This window comes from Microtus pennsylvanicus, chromosome 14 (genome assembly GCF_037038515.1).
Source record: "Microtus pennsylvanicus isolate mMicPen1 chromosome 14, mMicPen1.hap1, whole genome shotgun sequence".
Lineage (NCBI taxonomy): Eukaryota > Metazoa > Chordata > Mammalia > Rodentia > Cricetidae > Microtus > Microtus pennsylvanicus.
The window spans coordinates 10,090,633-10,111,460 of record NC_134592.1 but is presented as its reverse complement, the minus strand read 5'-3'; the positions used below and the strand labels follow the sequence as shown (position 1 = coordinate 10,111,460).

The following is a 20,828-nucleotide window of genomic DNA, read 5'->3' as shown; positions in this document are numbered from 1 at the left end:
TCATCTACAATTGTTGCTATGACGTTTTCCCATTTTCACAAGTTTTTTTGTTGTTGTTGTTATTCATTTGTAACAACTTCTTCCTTTTTAACAACTTTTTTCTTAAGGTGAAAATTATTCAAGAATATATTTAGTTATTAGCTAATTTTAATCCTATTTTGTTGTTATTTATAGCTTTATTACATTCATGAGATTTTTAAAAGATTTACTTCATTTGTATGAGTGTTTCACCTCTATGTGTGTATGCATATGACATATGTACCTGTGGAGTTTGAAGAGAGCACTGGATCTCCTGAAACTGGAGTCATGGGTGGGTATTTGTGAGTCACCAAGTGGGTGCTGGGAAATGAACTTAGGTCTTCTGCAAGAACAAGTATTCTTAAGTGATAAGTCATCTGTCCAGCCCTCTCCTGACATTTCTGAACTTCAAGGATAATAAGAAACTCCAACTTCTGGGGAGTGTTGTGAAATATTGAACTATGTAAAGATGTGTTACATTGGTTTATGCTGTGGAATATTGTTTTAACTGTGAAAGGTGTGTTACATTTGTTTATGCTGCATTTGTTTAGTTATGTAAAGATGTGTTGCATTTGTTTCACCTTGCTTGCCTAAGGTACCTGACTGGTATAATAAAAAGCTGAATAGCCAATGGCTAGGCAGGAGAGGAACAGGTGGGACTGCCAGGCAGAGAGAATAAATAGAAGGGGAAATCTAGACTCAAGAAAAGAGAGAGGAGAAGATAATGAGGGAGAATAAGAGGGACATGCCCAGGGTCAGAAGCCAGGCAGCAGCCACCTAGCCAGACATAGAATAAACACACGGAAGGAAGGAAGGAAGGAAGGAAAGAAGGAAGGAAGGAAGGAAGGAAGGAAGGAAGGAAGGAAGGAAGGTAAAAATCCCCGAGACAATATGGTGCACCAAACGTAGCAGACCTTTTCCTTTGGACCACACAGAGACTTATTAGTTATGAGTGCTTGGTCTTCTCTTCGCTCTTATTTTAATCTTTTTCTCTTTATCCACGTTTTACCTCGGGGCCTTTTAAATGTAACATAAACAAATGTAACATACCTTTACACCGTTAAACTAATATTCCGCAGTATAAACAAATGTAACACATCTTTACATAGTTAAATATTGCACAACAGGGGAAGACATCACATTTCTCATATATAGAAGTGCCTTTTGCCCACCCCAAGATGTCTGGCCTTAGAACCTGTGCTACAGGTTACATAGCAAAGGGGATTGCAGTTGCTAGTTGGAGGGTCTCTGTATTGGCTTATTTTCTATGTCATTACACAATGCCTGAGGCTGAGGAATGCATAAAGAGGTTTACTTAGCAGTGTTTGTTGTGCTTTCCTGTTGCTTTAAGGGACAAGCCACATCCACTCCCATTACCTCTGACCTGCCAGCCACCATCTTGGGCCCTTCCTTTTCTGCTTCCTTTACATGCTCACGCGTTTTTCTCTGTCTCTCTCTCCTTTTATCTCTTTTATCTCCTTTTATCTCTTCTCTCTCTCTCTCCCTCTTCCTTAATAAATACTTATGGCTATTTCCTGTGTTTATGTGTCTGTTACCTGCTGCCTCCAGCCGCGCGCCCGCGCGGCGCATGCCCTCCCACTAGTGGGAAGCTGTAGCTGCATTTCTCATGGCGGGCTCCGACAGCCTGCCAGGGAATCGTTTTTTAAGAATAACAGTGTTGAAGTTGGTAGTCCAAACTGCTGGAAACCTGCTCTGTTGAGGACTCTAGAGTGAGAGCCCAGGGTCCCAGAGGTTGAGAAGGGACTGGTTTGTTCTTTTATTGTAACTGCCTTTCAAGAATTAGCTAGGATATTGGGAGAATTCTTTAATCCTTTCTAAGGGTAGCATCTCCAGTGACCTAATGACCTCCCAGGAGGCCTTATCTCTCACAGCTTCCCCTGCCCCACAACATGAGCCACACCAAGGCTTAAGCCTCTAATGCATATATGAACTCCATCCAAACTGCAGCAGTCTTCAGTTTGGGGGTGACACGTATAATCCCTGGTTCAGTGTACTCACAGGGTCCCTAACAGTGGGAAGATGATAACAAAGAGGTCAGAGGAAGTGACTACAGGAGTAAGGTCCATATGCTACTTGAGTCAAGGTGTATGGGCAGCTTCTAAGATGTGGACAGGTGAGGGGCAGAGTTTCTCCAAGTCTCCAGAAGACTCAACCTACCCCACTTGCTTCAGACATCTGCACAACCATGAAGTCATGATGTGCTCCGTTTTGAAGTGCCTAGGCCTGTGTATTATTTGTTTGCCATGTCTGCCACAGACACTAATGTACAATGTGGAAGACAGAATCAGACCGGCCTTCAGCGTTTTAAACTGTGACTTAGAGCTAGAAGCTCGGGGATCTCTGAGGAGCGAAGACTACAGGCCTGCCTAAGACTCCATTTAGTGGAGCAGAGAAAACAAAGGTCATCCCTTCTAAAGAAAACGTATATCTTCTGTACCTGTCTTCTGCCAAACCCGGCAAATCCTGGGTTTTGTTTGTCTGCAACTTTAGCAAGCTGGAATTTGCATCCTCCCAAGCTCACCTTGTGAAAGTGTGCACTCAGTGGGCTTAGCATATTCTAGAGTGTGCCACCGTCACTACTAATTTTAGATGGCTTTTCTCATCTCTCCAAAGAAACCTCATTTGCTAGGGCTGCCACAACAAAATCCCACGGGTGTGTGATTAAACAACAGCTGCCTATTTCCCCACAGCTCTGTGGGCTGGAAGTGCAAATAAAGGTACCAGCCGTGTTGTGTGTGTCATAGCGCATGTGTTTGAACACTTGGTCCCAAATTGGAAGATTGTGGAATCTGCAGGAGGTCTTGCTCACAGGAGGAAGTGGGTCACTGGGGATGGACCTTGAGGCCCTGCCCACTTCCGGTCCACTAGCTTCCAATAATCCCAAGGCTGAGAGTGCCATTAGTCAGCATCTGAGCATAGATGCTGTATGTAATCCGCCTACCTGACGTTCCCACTGCTGTGTTTGAAAAATTCCTTCATTTATGATTTTCTTTTGTTCTGCAGCTCTAAATATTTGTTTTTACTTTATGTGCATTGGTATTTTGCCTGTATGTTTGTCTGTGCTAGGGTGTTGGATCCCCTAGAACTGGAGTTACAAAAAGTTGTGAGCTGCCACATGAATGCTGGGAATTGAACCCAGGTCCTCTGGAAGAGCAACCAGTGGTTTTAACCACAGAGCCATCTCTCTAGCCCTGTTTTGCACCTCTGAAAGCTTCTTGAAACTGTTCCCGTGTTGGAGCATGGTGTTTGGGGTAAGCTGAATCTGTGTTCCTGGGCCACGCTCACTCATATTTGGCTCTAGAATAACCTTCTCATTCCCTTTGAGATGACAGCTTTGTTTTTGAGCTGACAACAGAAAAGTGTGCTTTTTTTATCCTAGATAAGCGTCTCTGCTGTTTTTTTTTACTACTTCTTATTAACTTCTTGTAATTTTGAAATTATGTCTTATTTTGTCATAAGAATTATTTATTATACTCAGATTGCTCTCCTTCGGTGTCTTCCTGACTTGGGATGGCAAGATGGCTCAGTGGGTAAAGCCATTCAGTTTCTGCACATGAGTAAGAAATTGCACTTGCAGCCTTCAGTCCTTGGAAACTAAGCACTAATCTACTGACAAGGTCAGAGCCCTATGCTCCAGTGACTCCCTCTGAGATCCTATGCTCTTGCATTGGACACTAAGTTCCCAAAACATACTCTTTGGAAGACACACTGAAACACCATGGTGCCGCTCCTCCAGAACTTCTGGCCAGGCTGCTCCGGGAATGTAGTTGGTCTTATCTTCTTGAATGGTGGGAACGCTCAACTCCAGGCAGGACTGCAACCGCCATGTGTTTCTGTTTCTCCTCAAGACCCACAGCTCCTGCAGGACAGCCACCCTAGGTTCCCTCCCACTGCCCCAGTCTAGCTTCCCCTCAAGTATTCCCTGTCTTGGTATTTTCCCAAGAAGGGCGGGCAGCAAAGCCCTGGTGTAGAAATCACCCCCTTCAAGCTTGCAACAGGATGTTAAGGAGTCACCAGAGGAGTGGAGGAACTCAAGAGGGGAAGAGTTAAAACAGAAACCCCAGGCTAGCCTCAAGTTGTGAGGGCAACATGGATCAAAGGTCATTTTCACTTCTTGCCGGAACCAGAACACAAGCATGCTTTCTTTGTTGGTCTTCCATGCCCAATCTCAGCAAGTACAACTACTTCCACAGGAAAGAGCTGTGTTCTGGGAAAAGGAAAATGATCGTCCCCCATGTCACTCAGCGAAGTCACTAAATTAGCAGTTCAGGTCCCAAGGAGGTCTCCTCAATCTGTTTTCTCATCAGCCGGCTCCATGAGCTGCAGGAAGGGCTGGGGGAGGACAGACAGGGGCCACTCCCATCCTCTGCTGTGTCCTGCTTCCCTGGGCAGGATGCTGATCTTTGTCTAAAGCAACTCTAGGATGCCTGCAGTGCAGATGCCCCACATTTAATACCATGGCAGCTCAAACACCTCCAGTTCCTCATCCAATAGGTGGGAATCCTAAAGCCACCTTACAGGCTGCGGAGGATCAGTTGAGGTACCAACTACAGTAGGAAACAGACTCTGAAAGGCTCTTTCCCACAATTCTCATCGCCCCTACCTGTCCTTCTCCTTCCCCTAACAGCCAGCCATTTGAAACCAATGTCTGTTTAGCAAAGCTTTCACCTAGGGAATAAGGCTTTATCCCTTGGAAGTAGACGAATTTGTGTTTTCCACTCTTTTGATACAAAATGTTACAAAAAGTTAACGTTTTTGAAACACGTGACTTCAAGATTTCTTTCTGGAGGCCACCAGTCCTCAACTTTGAAAATAGTTTCTTCACAGTGTCAGTGATTTTATGACACGTGCCTTGTGGGGTGGAAAGGCAGAGAGTATCTTCGCAGCAAACCCGCCAGTTGATGTTTCTTGCCAAGTCACAGCATGGCAACAACTTGTTAGATCCCAGGACCCCAGGGCCAGCAGGGAAGACACCCGATCTGGAGATCAGTAACCAAATACAGGAAGGGCACCAATAAGCCAGGCTGGAATCAAAGGATGCACCAACCAGGGCTAAGCACCCCTGGACACACCTGGGCTGCTTTTGAGTGACCTGAGGCTCGAACATCCGTCATTCTTAGGATGTGACAAGGCTCTTCTGTAACAAACAGACCAATCTGTACCCCAGGAAGACCGAAAAAAATGAGGTTAGGAGGGCTATAACCTCAGGCACTGCTAAGAGTACAGCAGGTTAAGGAATCCACTAGATTGCTGTTTTCCAGTTCATCGTGCTCTGTGAATGCCCTGGAAAGCCTGTACAATAGGTCGCCAGGTGCCACTCGGCACCCTCCCCGCTCAGCCTCGCTTCCCAAATCACACCCTTGGTCCCACACTTCTCCACCTACCCTTCCCTCTAGCTCCGTCCCTGCGGGCCCGCCTTGCTTCAGGTCTACCCCGACCTCCGCTCCCAGGCCCATGACCCTCCAGTGTTCCGGCGGAGCTCCACCCAGTTTCTCCCTACTAACTCCTTCCTATAGTCTCTCCTTGTTCCGGCGGGGCCATCCGACTGCGCCCACCGCTCTGTCCCTTCCTTGGTCAGGCCCGGATCGCCAAGTCCTGTCTCTAGACATCCTCACCTTGCAGTTTAGCCCTGCCCCTCTGAGTCCTAGACCACGTCTACTACCCCTCCTCCTACACCCAAGACCCCAAAGCTTTCCTGCTGAAGTTGGCACCTCTTGGACACAGGGTCTCACCATGTAGCCCTGACTGCCCTGGAACTCAGTAAGTTAACCTGTTCCTCTAAATTGCAGTTATGCCTTTGGGTCCCGGCCCCGCCCCCTGCCCCGCCCCCAGACCCGATTGCCCAACTACCCTTTCCACAAGGCTTCACCCCGCCCCTCTGGACTTGGGCCACGCCTCTGACCCGCCCCCTTGCGCTCCGCCTTCCCAGAGGCGCGGACCGTGTATCCCCGCGCCTTTTGTGTGGAGCTTCGCTGCCGCGCGCGCCCATCCCCTCAGCGGCTGCCGACCGAGGGGCGTCGGCGCGCGCAGTCCCCTCAGCGAGAGGAGGGGCGCCCCGCGTGCGCCCCGCGTGCATCCCGCACCCCATCCGCCGGCCGCCGCCCCGAGTCTCTGACGGGCGCGCGCCCGCTCGCTCCCGCCCGCGAGACCCCGCCGCTCGCCCCCTCCCCCTGCCCGTCGGCGGGCGGCACGCGCACGCGCCGGCTCGGGCACGCGCGCCCGCCAAGATGGCAGGGGCCGGGGCCCAGCTGTCAGTCGCCGCCGCCGCCGCAGCCGCCGTGCTGCCCCGCAGCTAGCGGCCAGGACGCCCGCCGGAGAAGATGAGCCCCCGCCGCCGCCTGCAGCCCAGCCAGACGCGGAGCCGCCGCGCCCGGGGCCGGCTGCCTCGCTAGCGCCCCGTCGCGCCGCGCCTTCACCCCCGGCCCCGCGCCCGCCCGGCAGCCACGATGAGGTGAGTCGCGGCCGCGAGCGCGGCGAGGCCGAGAGCTCCGGGCTTGGGGGGCGGGGTGCCAGAGCATCGTGACGGCCCCGGAGCTCCGAGCCGGCGCCCCAAGCCCCCGAAGACGCTCAGGCCGCGGGGTCCGCGGGAGGCCGCGCCCGCCCTGCGGTGGTGTCTTCCCACCGAGCGCGCCGCGCCGCAGCCGCTGTCCTGCACACTTTGCTATCGGTAGCTCTCCGCCCTCAGGGTGCTCTCCTCTTCACCTTTCTTTTATGACCTGCCCCTTTTCTCTTACAAACCTGCCATCCTGTGTAACCCCAAAAGGTATGGCTACTGATTCAGCCAGTGAGCCTCGTCAACACCCAGAAACTCGCGTGCGCTCTTCGTTCGCAGCACCCACCCTTCTCCAGGTTAACCGTACCCAGATTTCTGGGGTGGTGGAAGTAGTGGTGTATGCTGTTTTTTTTTTTTTTTCTGTGCAATTTTATCTTCTAAACTCATCTTCCTTTTATCTGTATTGTGAACTGTATATAAATCGAATAATGCACCATGTAATTTTGTGTCTGGCTTCTTTCTTCAAAGGTATTTCTGAAGTTCTCTATGATCTCTGGCCATGCATAGGGTAGATAGTCCACAGTTTAATTCAGTCTACTACTGTTAGTGGACTTTTGAATTGTTTGTAGCTTTTGGCTACTAACGCTGTAGTGAATGTGCCAGTGTACTTCCTAACGCTTTGATTTTTCTTGAGTATGTATTATGCCTACCCACAAGTAAATTTTTTGGAGGGAGGGGTTGGCTTCTTTTGAAACAGGGTTTCTCTGTGTAGCCCCAGCTGTTCTGGAACTCACTCTGTAGACCTGGCTGGTCTTGAACGTAGAGATCCGCCTGCCTCTGCCTCCCAAGTGCTGGGGCTTAACTGGCACACACCACCACCGCCCTGCTAGATTCTTTTTTAAACATAAAAACATGCATATCTTCTGCTGTAGTGGATAGAGCAGAATTCCCAAAGTGGTGGTACCCGTTTACACCAGTAAGCATTTAATAGCTCTTGTTTAAAATAACTTGACAAGCCTTGCTAGTGTCTGCCTGACATTTTAGCCATTCTGTTGAGCGTGAAGTGACAGTCCATCAGAGTTTTAATTTGCAGTTTCCTGTTGACTAAGGAGTCTGATTGTCTTTTTGTGTTTGCTTGGCATCTCTTGTAAAGTGCCTGTTTACTGTCCTATTTTGCTTGAGGGGTTTACTTGTTTTTTCCTAATTTGTAGGGTTTCTTTTCCTAAATGAAGAAGATAGGTTGTTGACATCTTGCAGAAATCTCAATGTTTTGCTTCTCACGTGAAATGATATTGTTCACCTGGAACTGAAGTATGAATATGGGATTGAATTGAATATGAAGTAGGGATTATGTTTCATTTTTACCTCGCATCATTTATTCCTCATTGTTTATCAAGGTCATCTTTTCCTCAACTGCATTGCTGCCTTTGTCATCTTCTATCTGGAGAACATTTTTTTTTTTCCAAGACAGGGTTTCTCTGTGTAACTTTGGCTGTCTTGGAACCTGCCCTGTAGACCAGGCTGGTCTCAAACTCACAGTTCCGCCTGTCTCTGCCTCCTGAGTTGAAGAGCATCCTTTAGTGGTTTTCTGTCTGTTTCAGTTTAGATATCAGACTAGGAGCCTTGCACTGAGTGATATCTGCAGCTCTTGTTTGTTGGACTTTTGTATCTTTTAGGTATATGTGTGTATACATGTTTGTGTGTGAGGGCACACACAAGTCTGAGGTTGGCATTGGGAGTCTTCCTCCATTGCTCTCCAGCTTATTCATTGAGGCAGGGGCTGTCAGTGGAACATACAACTGGCCAGTATGGATAAGATTCACTAACCACCCTCTTGGTCCTGTCTCCTTCTAACAGCTGGAATTGCAAGGAGGCTGCCACAGCTACACAACTTTTATAAGGGTTTATATATATATATATATATATATATATATATATATATATATATATATATATATATATCTTCCTCATGTTTGCTTAGCAAGCAATTTATCCTTAAAACCGCCTCCTCAGCTTTAATCGTTGTGTTTTTGAGACAGGGTCTTGTTCTATAGCTCAGGCTGCTTAGGAACACAGTAGCTCAGACTTGCCTAGAACTCACCATCTTCCTGTCTGCTAAGATTCCTTTAGTCGTTTTGTGTGTGTGTTTTGCTAACAACAGGTTGCTGTTAGATTTTGTTTGAAAATGCTTTATTCACTTTTTTATGGTTCATAAACAATTTTATTGAGATGTAATTCATACCACAAAGGTCGTTGGTTTTTAGAATATCCACAGAGCTGTACAATCATTACTTCCCTTCCACTTTTTTTTTTTTCGAGACAGGGTTTCTCTGTAGCTTTGGAGCCTGTCCTGGAACTCCCTTTGTAGACCAGGCTGGCCTTGAACTCACAGAGATCCGCCTGCCTCTGCCTCCCTAGTGCTGGGATTACAGGCGTGCACCACCACTGCCCTGCTTTCCCTTCCACTTTAAAAGAATATTTTCATTAATTAGCTGCAGAACTCAGGACTTCATTAAGCATTTGAAAGCTGTCTTGTAGTCTGACTTGATTGTTCCTGTTGAGAAGTCACTGGTTATGTTGTTGTTCCTTTTGATAGTCTTGATCTGTCTGATTCTTGTTTTTTGGTTTATTTTTAGTTTTGAGATAGGTGCTCACACTGTAGTCCAGGCTAATTTCAACTTCATGGCTGTCCTTGGTCTCTTGAATGCTGATATTCCAAGCCTGAGCTGTTATACCTGGCTCTGCTTTTCAAGTGTTCTCTTTGCCTTTGGTTATCAGTAATTTCGCTAGGCATGCTCCTTCCCTCCCACTCCACCCACCCCCTCTCTCTCTGTCTTCTGTCACTCTGTGTCTCTCTCGTTTGATTTCTCACTCTCTCTTTCTGATGAAGTCTAGTCTAGCCCACACTGGCCTTAAGCTTGAGATGTTCCCACCTCAGCCTCCCAAGTGCTGTGATGGCAAGTGTGCAACAGTGCTCAATCTCAATCTCTTGTGTGTTTTTATCTTTATAGTTGGGTTCTTATGGTTTTTGTTTTTTTCTTTTTCTTTTTCTTTTTTTTGAAATAGGGTCTCACTGTAACTCTGGATGTCCTGGAACTCACTATGTAGAGCAAACTGGCCCCAAACTCACAGAGTTCTGCCTGCTTCTGCTTCCAAGTGCTGGTCTTATGGCTTCTTGAATCTATGGATTCGTGTCTTTCATTAGCTTTCCGTGCATCTGCCATTAGGGCTGCTTTTACCTATTTTCTCTTACATTTGCTTCTAGGACTGCAGTTGTTTATGTGGGTCATTTTATAGATATCTGTTTCTCTTTTCTTCTTTACCCTTTGTATTTATTTCTCCATTCTTCATTCTGGAGTTCTCTTCATTTATCTCTCTTCTGTTTTTTAGTAGAAGCTGTTATTGAAATTACCCACTGTATTCTTAAGTTCAGTCACATCTTTCAAATCACAATCTGACCACCTTTTATAATTTCTAGTTATCTACTTAACTTTTCAGTCTTGTCTTTTATTTCTCTGAATACACAGTTTTGTCTGTGTTGGTACATTTTCAGGGTCTTTTTCTGCTGATTTTCATGCATATTGTTTTTGCTCCTTGTGAGCCTAATTCTTTTTTGTTTTGTTTTGTTTTTCTGAGATGGGGTTTCTCTGTGTAGCCCTAGCTGCCCAGGTACTCACTGTGTAGACCAGGCTGGCCTTGAACTCAGAGGTCCGTCTGCCTCTACCTCTGCCTCCTTAGTGCTGGGGTTAAAGGCGTGGGCTACTGCTGCCCACTGCTCAGGTGAGTTCTAGCCAAGGATCACCTGTCCAGAGGTGGCACTGCCCTTGGTGGTCTGGTCCCTCCACATCAATCTTTAATCCAGAAAATGCTCCCCACAGACTTGCCTGCAGGCCAGTCTAATGGAGGCAGTTCCTCTAATGAGATTCTCTCTTTCCAGGTGACTCAGTTTGTGTCAAGTTGATGAACTGCTTAAGTACCTTCTCAGTCTCTGGCAAGCCCTCACACAGTGGCTCTAAGCAAGCATTGCTATCTTTTGCCTCTGGTGTTTGTGTCTCTGTTCAGCTAAGAGATTCTTCTGATTTACTTAGTCTCCAGTCATCAGACACAAAAGTCCTTGGTTTTTGTGTTTTCCTGGAACAGTCTGAGTCAAAATTCAGTTCTGGAGACTTATGCTGCTGGGTAATGGAAGCTGTCGAGAATAGTAACAGCCATTTGCTTGTGTTTTGTCCCAGCTGGGTTCATTTGTTTCTGTTAGTTTGTTAAATGATCTTGGAGCTTCTTTTTTCTGTTCCCAAATGTGAACTCCTCGTAATATGTAATCCATTTAAAAAGTGACATTTCAGCTCAGTAATGCAAGTCAAATATTGGGAGGTGGAGAGTGTGAGTTTCATGCTTCAGGCTCGTTTATTTCTCCTGTGTGGCTTCCTTAGTTGTTGATGACTTAGTAAAAAGTCTTGAAGAGACTGCAGTATTTGACCAGAAATAGTACAATTCCCAGTTTCGCTCACTGGGTCCAGTAAGACGGCAGCTATAGAAATTTGAGTTCTTAAAATTACTTCCAGGATGAGTTGTTCATTCTCTTATTCTTTTTCCTCCTTACATTTAATTTTAATATGGTTTTAAATTAGTTTAATTTGGTTCATTGTTGAAAAAAAATATTGATAGCTGGGCATCTATAACATTTATATTTACTTGGAAGTATTTGACTTTTGCAAATAGTAGATGAGACCAGGGATCCTTTTGCCTGTAGTTAACTGTTGATTTGATTTGGCTATTTGTAACTATAGGAAAACACCGTCTCTCCTCCACTTTCACATCATGGTGATCAGCATAAAGGAGCCAGGTGGCATGCACCTGCGGTGCCCAGGAGGCTGATGTAGGAGGATCATTTGAGCAAAGGAGTTTGAAGCTAAATTGGACAACATAGTGAGACTCCTATCTTAAAAATAAAGCAACTTACAAGAAAGAAATAGAAGGCTTTTGTGACCTCAAAGGTGTGATTTCCTCCACTCTGCAAGAGTAGAAACTAGCTGAGTCTCCTCCAGTTTCATTCAGTTCTTTTTCATTTGGTTGGATTTGATTTTCTGAGACACAGTCTTCCTATGTGACCAAGGCTGACCTGGAACTCTGTGTTTCTCAAACTGTCTTCAAGTTTACAATCATCTTGCCTCTACCTCCTGAGTATTAGAACTTTTATAGTTCACTCCTGATAACTGTCCATGTCAACTCCCACAGGCCAAGGACAAAGTTCTCAAGACTTCCCAGCAAATAGTTACCATACCTGAAGGAGTCACGGGAATTTACAGGGTTCCTTTTGTGCCTATTGCCAAAATCCAAAGGTGTATGACGGTAGTGAGGGTCCTATAATCCCTACACAGCATACCTGCCTCTGTCAGGGCCAGCTGTGTACGTAGAAGGCATGGCTAGTCTAGTATATGGGCAGGTCTGTGTGTGTTGGGAAGATCTCACGTGACCCAGAGCTCTGTGCCAGTTGCGTGTTGTGTAGAATGCCGATTACAGTAGAGCATAGTATAAGATGCACAGACACCCCGGCAAACAGGCCTTGTTCATTCACTGTCACCGACCTTCTCTTGCTAGCAAGGCCAGGCCAAGTACCTTTCTGAATTTACTGCTCTAGGTTGAGGGTAATAGGCAAGAGCTTTCCAGATGTTTTTGCCCTCATGGTAAGATTAGTTTTAGAGGACATAGGTCATTATCAAGATCTCTCTCTCTCTCTCTCTGTGTGTGTGTGTGTGTGTGTGTGTGTGTGTATTTCTAGGTTCCTGGTTTAGGACTGATGTCATTTTACCTGTGGACAGTGATTTTAAGTTGAGCAGAAGCATTCTTTTATTAAACTGTCACTTCTGGGCATGTAGTTCAATGGGAGAGTGCTTGCTCCACTTATGAGAGGCCCTGGATTCTACTGTTAGCATGTTAGCACTACAAAATCAAAAAAAAAAGTCAAATCAGTCAGTTAGTAGATCAATCAGAGGCACAAAGTATTGTCACTAAATTGTGCTTGTTTTGTTTGATTTAATCTACATTTTTATTTTGCTCATCTACTTTTACAGACACAAGACATTGAGACTTAGGGTTTTTTTTTGTTTGTTTGCTTGTTTTTTGTTTCTTTGGGAAAGGGTTTCTTCGTGTATCTCTGGCTGTCCTGGAACACACTCTGTAGACCAGGCTGACCTTGAATTAACAGAGATCTGCCTATCTCTGCCTCCCTGAGTGCTGGGATTAAAAGTGTGTGCCACCACCGTCCAGTGAGATTTAGTTTTATAATTACATACAGTCTAATGAAAATAAATCAATATTGTTTCCTTTGGGATTTTCTTCTCTGAGGCGAATCTGTATACAACAGTTTGAAAAACCCTACAATAGTCCCTATACTTGATGAAGAGACTCTTGAGTTGTAAGCAAATCCTAAATGCTGCACTAAGATCCGTAGTAGTTTAGAACAGAGCACCTCCAGTGAATGACCTTTGACCCCCCTCCCCCACGAAACAGTCAGAAGTAGAGGTTTCTTCTTCATTAGCCTAAGAGAATCACCTCCACTGAAGTCTTTTTCTAATGGAAATTTTTTCTTAGTTTAAAAAGTCATTAAGAAAGGTTGGCAGTGGATCTGATATCTACTGCATGATATTTGAATAAGCCTGGTGTGGTGTATTGTTTGTCAGTCATCTTACCACTGAGAAACCATTTCCTTCACTTCCTTAAATATTCTGTGGGACGTTTGGAGTAGTTGCAGTTCATCACACAACACTCTGTGAGTTACCAGAGCCCAGGCTAGAGCACCTGTCTGTACAGCTTCATCATTGTAAGTAACATTGCGGTGAATATCTGTGCGCACCTCTGATTATGTCCTCAAGGGAAGTTAGTAACTGGATTGCTGGGACCAAAGAGGATAAACCTTTTAAGGCCATCTGTATACTACCAGGATGTTAAATCTAAATGAGGGGGGAGATAGGAAAGCAAATTTAACCCTGGAGGTTTAAGTCAGAAGTTCTCCCTCAAAGAAAGGGCGGTAGTGAGGTTGAAAGGGACATCAGAGAAGCATCTGTTTGTAGGTGATGATGGTGGGTGGTTAATGAAGAGACCACAGCTGGCCGAAGTCCCGAGAATAAGTGACTGCAGTGCTTGGTCCTTAAGGGGACATCTATATCACACACTCACACACACACACACACACACTTCTTTATCTCTCCCTCTTCCTCCTTCTCTCTACCTCATTCTTTCCCTCCCCACCCCAAGCTCAGGGAACATCATAGAATGTAAGAGCCAGAATTAGGGAGGTGTGCTTTGAAATCATGTCTTCCAGGCGTGACATGGTTGATGCACTCTCAAACTCAACACCTCTGATGTCCTGCATGAAACCTGTAAAAATTTGGGTGCAACATTTCATTATGGAATGGGGAAGGGCTCATAAGACCCCACCCCTCCCCGTGGGACAGCTATGGTGGCTGGGAGAGGGCTTTCTTTTTCTTCATTGGTATAGCCACAGATATATTACCCATGCTTCTGTAGGCAGCCCTCTTACTGGGTCACATAGACACAAAACTCAGGAAAGTAGGATAGCTTGCTGTGAAGAATGGTTCCAGGGTTTCGTTGTTTGAGCAGGATAATGAGAAGAGGGAGTGAAGAGGACTAAACTCGTTATATAAATGTATGAAGTACTCAAATACTTAAAAACATTAAATCATAAAAAAGGGTGGGTTTGTGGAAGTAACATGTTTTGCACATGTTAGAGAAGGAGGTTAGGCTTAGAATGGTGTAGTTTCACCTGTCCGCCAGTGGAGGGAGCCCTGTTTCCAGTTTCTCTGTAGGTGTTAGCTATGAAGATAGAGTGCCCTAATCTTTAGGGCTGTGTGAGTGAACACAGCTTTTTATTTATATTAAAAAATTTGAGTTTAACTTATTCAATGTACTTTTAAGCAACCCTAGTTTAAGAGTCAGGCAGCCTTGGATTCTTCTTAGGCTGCTGCCTTTCAGCTAACTCATTGAACAATTAACTTTTTTTTTTTCCTGGTTTTTTTGAGACAGGGTTTCTCTGTGGTTTTGGAGCCTGTCCTGGAACTAGCTCTTGTAGACCAGGCTGGTCTCGAACTCAATTAACTTCTTTGATCCTCTATTTTTAAATGAAATATAAATATGGTAGTCCTACTTCCCAGGGTTTTGTGACATCAAATGAGAACATATTCAAAGTTCTTAGCTGTGATATTTACTCTGTTCCATCACAATTTCTTCTGTGAAGAAGATAGTCCCTGAAAAATATGGAATGATTCTGAAAGTTTTGTCAGATCACAATATAATGTCCTCAGTGTGTGATAATTCAGAGGGAGAGGGAGTGTTAGAAACAGAAGTTGTTATTGGTTCTTCAATATTTATTAGTTTACTTGTTTATTTGATTTCTATGCTGGGGATCAAACCCAGGTTTTGCACATGTTAGATCAGCAGTCTGTCACTAAGCTACATCCCTTGTCCTTGGTTTGTTATTTACGTTGTTGCATAGACTGGCCTGAAATTCAAGATCCTCTTGCCTCAGCTTCCCAAGTACCAGGATTCCAGGTATGTGTCACCATGCCTGATAAATACTTCAGCTTTAAAAATGAGTCAGGGTCATGTTCTAGAAAAGTCACAAAAGGCAACTGTTAAAACAGGAGACCTTATTTCTGGGAAGAGAAGATAATGGTACCAGAAGGGCAGATTAAGAAAATACATATTGCAGCAGAGGACATTTGACTCTAAAACTCAAAAAACAAACAAAACTCAAAAAACACCAAACAAGAGACCTGAGCCTCTTTGTCTGGACTGTGAGAAATGCTTTTGTAAAGCTCTACACATGTCTTCTTCTCATCTTCCAGAGTCTAGAGACAGTTGAGGTTATTCAAGCTTGACTTGGGTGGTCTCTTCACACCTCCTCTGTCTTTTGCCCTATGACAGGTCTGTGTGGGCCTGGCCTTTAAAGGTTCTCTCCTGTAAACATTGTGTGCCTTGCCTGAATACTGCAGCTTCTGGGGAACTGTGGTTGTTGGCTCTCATCAGCCGCCCTCTCAAAGAATCCTTAAGCAAGAAATATTCTGATGAACTAAACCACACAGTTGATCAAAGTCTTGTCATTGTCACCTCGCTAATTCCTTAGCCTTCAAATTTAGACTTGGGGATTTAGCTCAGTATCCCTAGCTTTGGTCCCCAGGACCACCATAAGCCACTTCCCTGAAAAAAATTCAAAGCTTAAATATCGCTTTCTTATGGAAGTAGTCCTTGCCCTGTAGCCTGCGTGAAGAACCTTCCCTGTTTGTTGCCTGTGGACTGTCTATGTTTTCTCTTATGTATATGTTACCTTGAATTCACAGAGATTCACCTGCATCTGCCTCCAGAGTGCTGGGATTAAAGGTGTGCGCCACCACCACCTGGCTGAGTATTTGTTTTTAATACTTAAGTTTGCCCTGTAACACCACAGGCTTTGGAAAAGGAGAAATTACACCCCTTTTGATATCTGTTGGACCTGTAGGGCCTACCACTATGCCTGGTACTTGGTAGATACTTTGTAAGCATTGACACTGACACATACAACTAAAGTGGATGGCTTACCATGACGTCATTCCATCCACCTAATTATGATATTGCAGACAGCCACGTCAATTGGTAGACATTGGCACAGTGATGAAAGCTGTTTGCATTGTGCTTAGCGAACTAACACATTGCTGGATGGCTGTGCCTTTGTCTGTTGTCATACTGCTGCCATATAGTATTGTTTGATGACGTGGTGGATTTTTCCCATTATTTCCTTTGTACGAACTGTAACACTCACTATCCCAACTGTCCCTCAAACTTTATTGAGTATGGAAATCATCAGTAGCAAAGGGAAGGGTGTGTGTATGTTTCCAGAAGGTGATCCCAGGTCTCCTGCTCTATAGAGAGGGAGGGAGGGATCCTTATGTCTAAGGATGTAAGTTTTGTAGGAAGATAGAGCAGATAGTCCAGCTCTCATATATTCTCCCCTGCTCAGTCCCCTCTGTTGCCCTCTAGTGCATTAGTGTCAGGTTGCTGTTGAAACTTTATCAGCTGAAGTCTGTGTTTATTCCCAGTTCCTTCACTTTTCACTTTGTGTGCTTTTTCTGTTCCTTAGGCTCCTCTTGATGGTGAAAGTTTCTCTGATTTTCATTTTCCTTTTTGGAGTGATTTATTTAAAAAGTTTTAATTACACATATATGTGTGTTCATGTTTGTGCACATGTGTGTGGGTGCCTGTGGAGGCCAGAGACATTGGATTAACTGGAGTTACAGAAGATTGTGAGCCACCTGACATGGCTGCTGAGATCCTCTGGAAGAGCACACTGCACTCTTAACTGCTGAACCATCTCTTCAGCCCAGGCCTCTCCTGTCACTCACCGTGACTGCTTTGGAGGACTACTGGTGGGCTGTGTTGAACTATTCCTCTTCATTGGGTTTTGTCTGATGTTTTTTTTTCTGGTGATTTGCCTGGGATTTTAACTTTGGAGGAGAGGGAGCTGCATAGTTGAAGTGCTGGTTTCATCGGTTAAACAGGGTGGGTACTAGACTGACAGTGTTGCTGACCTTGGTCACTTGCTGATGATGTCATATTGCTTGTTTCTTCTCTGCTGGTTTTCTCTTTCCCCTCTGTGTTACTTTTCTCACAGTGACCAGATATCTCACAGAAACAATGCAAGGAAAGGAAACTTGTTTAGAACAGAAAAAAAAAAGGATTATCAAGTGCACTGCAAGGTAGTGGTAGGCAGGGGGCCTTCCAGGGACAGGGAGGTTCTTCATTTTCAAAGGGTTGTTTGCCCCATGCACATATAGAGAAGCTCATGGGGATGGGAACATGTGGAGACAGGAAGAGGGTCCTAGAGACAAGAAGAGGGCCTGCTTCCAGCTTTGCCCTACCTCCTTAGTTTCCAGGACTCAATATAGTACCAGCAGCTGAGGCCCAATGGTTTGGTACACGCACCTGAGTGGCACATCTCATAGTCAACTCCTAACACCCTTTATACTGTACTCTTTCCATGGAAGCCATTGTGCACAGCCCGCATGTAAGTGATATGATGCACTGGTCAGTGTTTTTGAAATGTTAATAGTATGTTAATGTATATTAGACAGACACCAGTTTATCTTGTCCATAGTGTTTTGGGTGTGTTTCCCAAAACTGAACCGGAGACCAAGGCTTATGTGAGAGGAGTATGGAAGGAGATATTACTCTAGTTACCTAGTTTTATAGGCACTGATATTTGAGAAGAAAGGGAAAAACAAGTATGTATTAGCTCCTACTCCACTTGTCCAAAGTAACCCCCAGCACACTACCACCTGAGTCTGGTGACAGTCATTGGTAGATATCAAGAGGAGGGACTGCCATAGCATCTTACTGCAGCACAGCAGAGAACCCAGAAGTGGGCCCTTGTAAGCACTTGCGTATTACTCTTACTAAATAAAAGGTAAATATATTTCATTTTTCAATTCTCTCAGTCACTGCTTCTCAAATCTTTAATTTTAGCCCATAAATTCTTTATACTCCTGGATTGAAGTCAGCCATTTTGTTTGATTCTTAATGCATGTGTTTCTGTGTGTGGTTTTATTCAGACATTCAAATCTCTGGTCCATCTGGAATTTAACAACTGGCTTGAGAGATAGATTCACCTTTACCCTTTCCAAATACTACCCAAATACTACTCCTTAGAAAGCCCATTTGCTCTCAGGGTTTGGAGTCCTGGTTTTTTTTTTTTTGTTTGTTTGTTTTTGTTTTGTCACAGATAATCAATTGTACCTGTCTCTGGATTTACCATTCTGTTGTCCTGGTCTGTATTTATTTATCCCTGTGCTGATACTAATAACTGATTTTTAATTAAAGAAGCTTTAAGTTGGTTTGAACTTTTTGTAGGGTTAGTACTATCATTATCATTGCTTTGGTAAGAATCCAGTAACTGTTTAGTCCATGAGGCTGGATATCTCACCTGGTGTTCAGCGTATTCTAGAATCCCAAAGAAGTAGGCTCCAATGTCAGCAAAGGAATGGGCTTGTCAGGCAGATTGAAAGCAAGCTGGCAGAGAGGGCAAATTCCCTTCTTCCAAGTCCTTTATAAAGGCAGCCAGAAGAAGGTGTGGTCTAGATTAAAGGTATCTTCCTACCTCAAAAGATCTGGATTCATTGTGTATCTTCCCACTTCAAAAGATCAGAATTAAAAGTGCATCTTCCCCACTTTAAATTATTTAATTAAGGAAAAAAAATCCCTTATAGGTTTAAAACCCAGTTGCTTGGGTTTTAATTAATTCCAGATGTGGTCAAATTGACAACCAAGAGTAGCTATCACAAGCCAACCCTTTATCAACTTGACACACAATCGTATCTCCATATGTCACACTTAATTTCCAAATGAAAACAATGGCCAGATCATATTTGCACCTGTGGTGGTTTGAATATACCATATATATATTTGAATGATTGATCATTAGGGTGCGGCAACTACTAGAGAAGGGGTAGAAGTGAAATGGGTGTGATCTTGCAGGAAATGTGTCACTGGAGTAGGCTTTGAAGTTTCAAAAGCCCCCCCCCCCAAAAAAAGTGGGCATGGTGTACCACCCCTTTAGTCCCAGCGTTTCTGAGGTAGAAGCAGGCAGATCTCTGAATTCGAGGCCAGGCTGGTCTATACAGCTAGTTCCAGGACAGGGTTACAAAGACAAGCCCTGTCTCCTAAAAGCCTAAACCAGGTCCAATGGCTCCCTCTTCCTGCTGCCTTCAGATCCATAAATAGAACTCTCAGCTACCATGTGTGCCACTGTGCTCCTTGCATAAGGATAATGAACTAAACCTCTGAAAGTGTAAGCAAGCTCCAATTAACTGCTTTCTTTTTATAGGAGTTGCCATAGTCATGGTGTCTCTTCACAGCAATACACTAAGACAACACCTAACATGATATAACCACTGATATTCTCTTAATTGATGTTATATTACATGATAAAGACATTGAGGAAAGAAAGCACAAATATCTGTACAAATAGTTTCTTAACAAATAGGACAGAAAAACTCATGTTAATTATAATCCATGTTTCTGGTCACATGACTTTAGTTGGTATTCATAACTATCTTTCTCTACTACCCATTCTATATTTTCTCCAACCTCAGCAAGCACCTCAAATAGGTGTTGACTCTTTTCCTGACACGTCCGTGACCTTTGTCATCCTGCTTGGATTAGGTTGTTATGGTTTCCCATTGACTTTAATAGCAGGACATGATAGCACAAGAGATGCCCTAAAACAGTGTTTCTTAACCTGTGGGCTGCAACCCCTTTGGAGGTTGATCAACCCTTTCATAGGGGTCACCTAAGACCATCAAAATCACAGATATTTGCATTATGATTCCTAACATTAGCAAAATTATAGTTATGAAATAGCAACAAAAATAATTTTATGGTTGGGGTCACCACAACATGAGGAACTGTATTAAAGGGTCTAAACATGAGGAAGATTGAGAACCACTCACTGCCCTAAAGGTTCTCCTGCAGTCTAGACATAATCTCTTTCTCCATAGGAAAAGCAATCCAATTTACCTTTGGTAAGCTGAATCGATCACACCTCCTAATACCGTTATTTCTTTCTTAGCTTGTTGACTTAAGGGCATCAGAAGCCCAGAGTGGCTGGTGGGTAATCTGAACTTCCAGTTCAATAGGATACTCATTGTGGCCCCTGGCAGGAACATTCCCCACTGTATAACCAAAGCTTCTAGACCAGCAAAACTTAAGGTTGCAGGAACAGAAAACAAAAATCTTTACAGTGGGTCACTAGGGGTGATAGTGAGTGGAACTATTCCTTTTTATACCCCTTGATTCCTGAACCTCTGGATCTTGGCTATATATTGGACATTGATTCAAAGCATGTATCACCTTCTAAGAACTCTGCCTGAGCCCTCCAGGCAGCTGCCACCTAATTGACCATGTAACTGTGTCTTCAAAAGGCCATTTCATCTTTCTATCAGTCTAGCTACTTCAGGATGGTGGGAGTCATGAAAGACCAGTGGATTCTATGATCATGGGGCACTGTTTTACTTCTCTGGCTATGAAGCAAGTTCCTTGGCCAGAAGCAGTACTGTGTGGAATACCATGCTGATAGATAAGGCATTCTGTAAGTCCGTGATGGTAGTTTTGGCAGAAGCGTTATGTGCAGGAAAGGCAAATCCATAGCCAGAATGGCATCTACTCCAGTAGGGACAAAGCATCAGCCTTTCTACAGAAGTGGCTCAGTGTACTCAACCTGCCACCAGGTCACTGGCTGGTCACCTGGGAA

The 20,828-nt window shown here is 44.5% G+C and overlaps 1 protein-coding gene across 1 annotated transcript in view; it reads left to right on the top strand.

Annotated features, from left to right (window-relative positions):
- The first annotated feature begins 6,350 nt into the window (after window positions 1–6,350).
- The window catches only part of Evl (Enah/Vasp-like), a 147,073-nt gene continuing 132,595 nt past the window's right edge, over window positions 6,351–20,828 (top strand). Inside the window, exon 1 of the mRNA XM_075947346.1 lies at window positions 6,351–6,490. Coding sequence (XP_075803461.1) covers window positions 6,486–6,490 — 5 coding nt within the window. The 5' untranslated portion in view covers window positions 6,351–6,485. The remainder of the gene's footprint in view (window positions 6,491–20,828) is intronic.